The sequence below is a fragment of the Caloenas nicobarica genome, chromosome 14, assembly GCF_036013445.1.
Source record: "Caloenas nicobarica isolate bCalNic1 chromosome 14, bCalNic1.hap1, whole genome shotgun sequence".
NCBI classification, from domain to species: domain Eukaryota; kingdom Metazoa; phylum Chordata; class Aves; order Columbiformes; family Columbidae; genus Caloenas; species Caloenas nicobarica.
The window spans coordinates 3,484,535-3,492,762 of record NC_088258.1 but is presented as its reverse complement, the minus strand read 5'-3'; the positions used below and the strand labels follow the sequence as shown (position 1 = coordinate 3,492,762).

At 51.9% G+C, this 8,228-nt stretch overlaps 1 protein-coding gene across 1 annotated transcript in view; it reads right to left on the bottom strand.

Moving 5' to 3' along the window:
- Positions 1–210: 210 nt before the first annotated feature.
- The window catches only part of LOC135994558 (ATP-sensitive inward rectifier potassium channel 12), a 34,478-nt gene continuing 26,460 nt past the window's right edge, over positions 211–8,228 (bottom strand). The window contains exon 2 of the mRNA XM_065645162.1: positions 211–6,098. Coding sequence (XP_065501234.1) covers positions 4,661–5,950 — 1,290 coding nt within the window. The 5' untranslated portion in view covers positions 5,951–6,098 and the 3' untranslated portion in view covers positions 211–4,660. The remainder of the gene's footprint in view (positions 6,099–8,228) is intronic.

Sequence of the window (8,228 nt, the reverse complement as noted above, 5' to 3'; positions counted from 1 at the left end):
GACCCCAGTCTTACTCAAAGTTTGCTGCACATATGTATTATATGTGTGACAAGTGACAGCCTCCAAACCACATTTGAAGTTTGATGCCGGCAGACACTTTCCTATGATCTTTAAAATATACAGCATGACGCGAGATATTTTAAATAGATCAAAATACATTTATTACATATTTATATTATTTTCTCTATTCTATTTATATCTTTTGGAGACTCTTATATATAATATATATAATATATTTAAAATAACATAAAATTGGCCAGTTTTGTCATCTGAAATACATTTTACAAATATATATATACATTGTCACATATATCTCAAATATATGTGCAATGAGACAGAGAAACAGGGGAGGTGGAAAAGGTACAGATACTTCCATTGCATCCATCAGCTCCTCTATCGCTGCAAATCACCGTCACCCCAGCGAACAGACTCGGCATTTTACCCCTGGGAAACCAGTGCTCCCAGTTGCCAACCTGCCCGTGTGAACCGGTGCTGTGTCTCAGTCCCTAAACCATCTGAGGCCAAGGCTGGGGGAGCACCGGGGTGTGTTTTGAGGGGGGGGATAGAGGAAAGATGTTGCCCCCGGGAGGGGGCAGTGGGACAGAGGTGCACAGGGGTCAGCAAGGTGATGGGTGACATTGGGTCGGGCACCACCCTGTGTCCCCTCCCTGCTCCAGGCGCTGCCCTGCGCCAACCCCCCCGTGGCAGCATCCCTGAATTGGGGGGGCGGGAGAGCAGGATGCGGCCAGAGTGCCGGACCCGGCTGCCACACACTCGTTTTGTCATGCGAGAAATGAGGTGGGGGGGGGACACAGGGGATTCTTTTGGTTGTCAGCGTGAGAGAAAAGGAAAGAGCAGGAGGGTTTAAAAATAAATGTATTTGTTCTGCCTTATTAAAGATAGAAAAGGTGGCTCTGAATTCATCTCCTACAAAAGGTTTGAAGGTCAAGCAAGCACCGAATCGCGAAAGGTTAAGCACTAAGTGATTGTCCCAGCCCTAAAAGACTAAGTGCACTAAATTTGGTTATGAGAAGCTCAAACTCATCCCGATGGCCCCTGGGAACCCCTGCCCGGCTGAGCGGGACACGTCACACATTCTGGGGGACAGAGGATGCTCTTTCCAGCCGATGGGTTTGGGGTGCAGGGATGCAGCCGCTTTCTACTCTCACTGCTGGCTGGTGTTGGGGTGAAGCCGAGCGGGAGCAGCAGCGGGTCCGGTCCCTGTTCCCCTGTCCCTGGTCCCCAGTCGGGGCAGCTGCTGCTGCCAGAGCTGCCCTGAGTGAGGACAATCCCTGCGGGATGCTGGCCAAGAGGATTAGAGGTTCTTTCCTTTCTCGGACTCCCACCATCCTCCAAGGATCAAGTGTAACACTGGACTTAACTCCATGGATGGAGCGGCCTCGGCTTGGTGGCTGTTTGTGGGGGGGATGTGGGGAGGGACGTGTCCCCTCGCTCAGCACCGAGCCCCTTCCCGCTGGGATCCCGATACAATCCCTGCCGTGACCGACACCACAACCCGCGCCCCAAGAGCATCCTCGTGCCTTTCCAGTCCCTCCGGGGAACCTGAGCACTGAACAAACATCACTTTTTGGCTATTTTCACCTTTTTTTTTCTTTCCCCCCCGCACCTTTCTTTGACAATCCAAGTGATTAAAACTACCGCCGGGCAGCCTTCCCAATGCTCCCTGATGGTAGGAAAAAAAGACCAGTAGCTCAGCGCACTCACAGGTAGGCAAAAATAAGATTTATACACTAGGTACCAGCGTGGTCCATGGCCAGGACGAGCACTATACAGTATATATATGACAACTTGCCAGAGCTAGATCCTCACTAGTGGGGTTTGGGGAAGGGGGTGCGTGAACGGGGGCCGGGGAGGGTCCGAACGCCCCTCGCCGTGCCGGCCACGGCCACTCCCCAGCCCAGTTCACAGCCTCCTACGCAGCAGTTTAAAAATACATCTGTATGTATTAGTCTATTCTCCCAGGTAACACTGTACAATCATAGAAGTTTCTTTAAAAGCAATAATTTACTTAAAGACATCTCTATTTCTCTTTTGCTTTTATACAAATATTTACTGTGATATATATATATTTATAAAGAAATTAACCCTCTGAGAACCCCACAGCAGCAAGATGTGCACCTTTTAAAATAATTATTATTTATTCAAAAGAACCTAAAATCACTTAAAAGCATTAAAAAAAAGAGTAGTGCGCACACAAAATCTCTCTGCACCCCGATCTGTCCTTCCCATCACCCCAGATGCTACAGGGCAAAAAGTGGGTGCCAAAACCATCTCCCCTGGGAGCAAAGGGATCGGCAATGGGATGGCGTCTGCGTTCGCTGCCTTATAAACACAAGGGTTGTGGCCGGAGCCCGATGGCACATCCTTATGTGTCCCCAAGTTTGGGGACAGCCCATTCAGGGCACTCAGTGCCGAAACAGCCGTCTCCCTCCCAGCACGGTCCCCAGGGATGTTTTCTCCCTTTTTTTTAGGGGAAAACCAAAAATAGAGCAGCCCCTTAGTGGGGAGTGCGGGGTCGTGGTGATGGACACTGCTGGGAACAGGGTGAGGAGAAAACTCTGCGGGGACAAAGACCCTGGTCCCCGTCTCATGAGATGCGGTGCTGGGGGGCGCAGGGCAGCGCGGGGGGGCACCAGGGCAGCCACTTCCCAGGGCCCTTTGCAAGAAGGAGATGGAGGCGTAGGACAAATCCTGCCTCTGCCACCAATGTCTGGACATGTCACGGCAAGTTCTAACCTGGGACACGTCTCCCTTGGTGTGTGCATGGGGGGGAAAAGCGCCGGGAGCCCATCACAGCCGAAACGCTGCCTGGGACCCCACTCTCGACCCCTTCTCCCTGCGGCTGGGTGCTGCCAGGGCTCCACACCCAGGGCTGGGTGCGGGGTGCCTGTGGGTACCGAAGCCTTTTCCCAGAGCCCCAGCGGAGCAGGGAGTCAAATTTTGGCTCCCAGAGCACCAATGAGCAGCACAACTGGGATGAAGGGACCCTCAACCTGCGTCTTCCAGCTCCTTCCCTGTGTGCAAAGGCAGGAGCAGGGATGGAACAAAGGCTTCCCGTGCACAGCGGGGGTTGCCTTGTGCCTGAGCACAAGCTGAACCAATGTGCCATCCTAAACCAAGGCCAGACTAAAACGCAGCAGACGGTGGGATGCAGGTGCTACTGCAGGGGCAGAGCAAAGGGGACACCGGGTGCAGGAGGAGTTTGCATCTCTAAGGCACAATCCAACTTGAGGCTGGGACACGGGGAGGGGTTGAAGTGCAAGACAGAGGGGTTTTCTCAACTGGCATCTGTAGTTTTTGGAAAAACATCTGCCTCCAAAGCAGCACTCACCAGGGAATGGGGAATTCATAAAGCCCAGCCTGGCGGGGAGACGGCTCCTATGCCAGAAGTGCAACTCAACAAGATGACTTTCACATTGATTTCCGCATTTGAAATGGTTTTTCAAGGGAGAAAATACCAAATGGGTTGGAAAAGTGGGAAAACACCCAAATTTGAGAGCTTTCCACACTCCTTTTTGTGCTTTTTGCTATTTCATCCTAGTTACAGTGAAACATGAATTCCCCATTGGAGGTGCTGGGTTAGACTAACCACTTCAGCAGCTGATGCCCCAGACACAATTTCCACTCTAAAGATCAATATTTCCAGAAACTGGTTAATTACTATGTTTACAATGCATCTTTCTATTACAGTCTTCCTTTTCCTTGTTAGCTAGTTTTGCCAATAATTAAGCTACTTGCTATCACTGCCACAGACCTACAGCCACTTACGTTTGTTTTCTGCCTATGAAGTCGTGCCAGTGGAAAAAAAAAAAACCACACACCCCAAAACTGGACATAGTCTTGACTTCTCTCTCTTCTATCTACCCAGCAAGTCACTCCCTCAAAAGACCCCAGTGGCTTATTCATTCCTTTGTTATTTTTTAAAAAATACTGAATCACTTACTTCAGATTTATTATTATTATTGTTGTTATTATTATTGTTATTATTATTATTTCAGTAAACAGTCTCCCAAATGGTATGGTGAAAAAATTAGAAACCCTCTCGCCTGCCCTCCCCCCTCTTTTTCCCCAAATTAAAAAGAAGTACGTTAATGTTGCATGTTATTTCAAGTGTTGTTCTTGTGCAACTGAATCAGACTGCCTGCTGGAAGGAGCAATTTTTTTTGTTGTTGCTGCTCGGTTAAAAAATAAAAGGAAAAAAATAAAAAGAGAAAGGTTTGCTTCCTGATATTTCCTCTTTTTGGATGTCGCAGTGCTCAGCTCCAAGAAAACGCTGGCGTTTTCCCCGCAGGGAGAGCAAAGCCCTGTGGGGCTGTGCGGGGCGAGCACCTGCCCGTGCCCCACGGACGCTCCTCTCTCCGTCCGTCCTTCCGTCCGTCTGTCCGTCCGTCCGTCCCCCCTAGAGCCATCGGCCCCACTGCGGGCACCGGGCACGGGGAACGTGCCGTGGGCTGTCGCCGTCCCCTCCTGCCGACCGCTCAGTGGTTATTGCGATGAAACTGAAAACTATGAACGATACTAATTTCTCAAGCATTCCTATGGCACTTGCATTGTTCTGCATAATTTGAGCGGGTTGTAGGGGAAGAGATTAGAGGAGGAAAAAAAATACCCTCAGAAAAGTCCATGGAAGGACCAAGAGTCATATTTCCGACTCCCTCCTGTACGACCGCTGATCCAACGCTATTGTGGCTTGAAGTCTATCGAACTCGTGCCTGTTGTCGGGGCTCAAGTCCTCCAAACCCCGGCTGTCATCATCTTCCTCTTCCTCGTCGCGGCTCATGAAGGCCAGCTCGTTCTCGTAGCAGAAAGAGTTGGTGCCGGGCAGGAGGAATTTGTTCTCCACCAAGTCCTTGGCGCTGCAACGAGGGGTGGATGGGACCTCGTAGGTTTTGTGGAAGTGGGAATAGTCTACTTTATACTGGTTTTTCTCCTCGAACAAGACGGGCTCAAAGCGGTGGCCCCAGAGGATCTCACTGGCCAGGTAGGAGCTCCGAGCTTGTGTCGTCATAGCGGTGGCTTCTACCATGCCTTCCAGGATGACCACGATCTCAAAGTCATCTGTCTCCAAGTCCTGGCGACTGATCCCAAACAAGGGGCTGTCTTCATTGATCTCGTGGAGAATGGTGATCGGAGACACCAAGAAGATACGGTCCAAGCCTTTATCAAACCCCACATCAATGTCTATTTGGTCAAGAGGGATGTACTCCCCTTCTTCTGTGATCCTGGGCTTAATTAGCTGAGCTCGTACATGGGCTTCTACTATGTGGCTTTTCCGGAGATTCCCAACTCTCCACATCAGGCAGAGTTTTCCATCTCTCATTGCCACTACTGCGTTATGGCTAAAAAGTAATGTCTGGGCCCTTTTTTTGGGCCTGGCCATCTTTGCCATTATTGCACCAATCATGAAAGAGTCAATTATACACCCCACGATGGACTGAACCACCACCATGAAGACCGCGAGCGGGCATTCCTCTGTCACGCAGCGGAAACCGTAACCAATAGTCGTTTGGGTCTCAATGGAGAACAGAAAAGCAGCCACAAAGCCATTGACCTGGAGAACACAAGGCTTGAAGGTATCATCTCCACCCGGGTTTTCTAGGTCTCCATGAATGAGCGCAATTAGCCAGAAAATCAGCCCAAACAATAACCAGGACACCAGAAATGCCAGGGAAAAGAGCAAGAGCATATACCTCCAGCGGATGTCAACGCACGTGGTGAACATGTCTGCAATGTACCTCTGTGGCTTGTCGTCCATGTTGGTGAACTCCACGTTGCACTGACCGTTCTTCTTTACAAACCTGTTCCTGCATTTCCTCCTGGTATGGATTTTCCCATTGCCAAAGCCGTTGATACCTGGCATGGTGGTCAACCTCAGCCCGTCTTCCTCGGAGGACACGATGCTGTAAGGGTTGACTCTGCCCGCAGTCATCCCTGAGTCAAGCCCACAGTGAAGGTGAATGGTCTTGTGACTCCCTGGCCCACCCCTGCCCGCCCCCCGAATTCTGTTGCGGTGGAAGAGAAGTCCCAAGCTTCCACGTCTTGGCTGCCACGTCACCACGTGGATCCCGTGAGGGGCTCTGCAATGAGAAAACAAAGATATGGATGTTACCTTTCACGGCAAAGGGACCCAAGGGGGTGTTTGGCCATGGGTCTGATGAGGTGGGTGGCTGCATGTTGAGTGAGGACCCCCCACGGCCCCGACTCTCCCTCCTATGGCTAAGGCTCTTCCCCAGAAACACATGGGAGGAGGGAAAAAGGTCTTAGAGTTTGTTCTTTCATACTACAAAGCAAGTGAGCACGTTTTGCTGGGGAGATGCGGCATTTGTGGGACCTCAACAGCACGGGCGGATGAAAAACCTCGGGTAGCATTGGAGTCTCTCCCCTTTGCTTTTCTCACGAGTTCCACGGTCAGAGCAGGGTCCAGGCTGCTGGAGAGGAAAGTAGAAAGGCCAAGCTGCTCTCCTTAGCACAGAGATATTAATAAAGGTACGCCTGAAAGCAGCTCCATCGGTTCACATTGCCCGTGCCAGATGGACCGCTGCCCGCCTGACCTCTCAAGCACCAGCTCTTCTGGGGTCGAGGGAAACGACACGAGATGTGGATTTAACCTCCATCCCCCAGCCCAGGGATGGGAGAGGACATGGCCCACGTGCAGCTAGTTGGAGAATGCTGAGGGAAGGCACTTGCTCGGGACAGATGTCCCGAGGAGTAACTTTCCCAACACATCCATTGGGACATAGAGCTATCTACGGTCACAGATGGGTTTTACCAGCCAAGTCTTCTGAAGGGACAACTGCCACTGGGGAATGGGGAGCTGTTTTGGTCCCTTCTGCACGGACCTGCACTCAGCTTTGCCTGGGGGAAGTGGGAGCAGGATGGACATGGGCAAGGTCATCCAGGTCAGGTGTGCTCCCCGGTGCCTCTGTGACGGCACGTGGGGCTGCATCAGGCAGTGGTTGGGATTGTGGAGAAGCCACATGGCACAGCCCAAGCACCTCAAAGACATGGCACTGCAGGAGTGCTCCCCAAACCACCCCCTGCCACAGCTCGTCCTGTTCTTGAGTGACATGAGATCATAGAACCATGGAATCATCGTAGTTGGAAGAGACCCTCACAATCATTGAGTCCAACCATTAACCCACCCCTCGCACTGCCCCATGTCCCTGAAAACCTCATCTCTGTGTCTGCTCAACCCCTCCAGGGATGGTGACTCCACCACTGTCCTGAGCAGCCTGTTCCAATGCCCGACAACCCTTTCTGGGAAAAAATTGTTCCCAATATTCAACCTCATCTCCCCTGGCACAACTTGAGGCCATTTCTTCTCATCCTGTTGCTTTTTACTTGGGAGGAGAGATCAACACCCTCCTTGCTCCAACCTCCTTTCAGGTGGTTGCAGAGAGCGAGAGGGTCTCCCCTCGGCTCCCGTTCTCCAGGCTCAACAGTCTCCCTGGGGATGAAACCCCCTTGCTGGCAATGAGACCCGCACAGGGCAGCGCTGTGGTGGGGGGGCGAGTACAGACCCCCCCGTGACACCACGTCCCCCCAGCGCAGGAGTGCCCGGCAGGTGCCCAGAAGTGCAGGTGAACCCGCGGGGCTATATGAGCCGTGTCGGATCCACTGTCGATGGGGTCGATTCCTGCAATCAGCTCGAGTGCCTGGGGACACGCTGCGACAAGAACACCCTTTCCATTACACGGTGACCAGGGCCAGCCCAGCACTGGGGAGCTTTGCCAGGCACAGCCTGCCCAGGGCTGCATCACCCCAGCCGGCAACGATACGCTGGATCGCCTTTTTACAGAAGTTCTCCCCAAATCCACCCTGGGACTTGGGGATCCCCACAGAATCCCAGCACCACAAGCAGGAGCACTAACAACCTGCACAAACCTCCCAGGCACTGGACACAGACCCACACATGCCAAAGAACATCTTTCCACCTGCTGCAATACAAGCACAACCAATTTTTTTTCCCCAAAGCTGATTTTTCGAGCACCATGGTTATTCATTGCTGTGTCAGGAGCTCAAGCACCTGGCAAGGGCAGCTGGCACGAGATCCTCTCTCTCCTTACAGCCATAGGGAAGAGTAAAACAGGCAGGAACAGTCAATATGAACAGTTAATATTTACAACCTCATAGTCACTAGGAGTCAAATGGGACCGAAGTGGCCTCGCAGACCTGACGTGTCCGTCTGGCTGAAGGTTCAGGCTGCC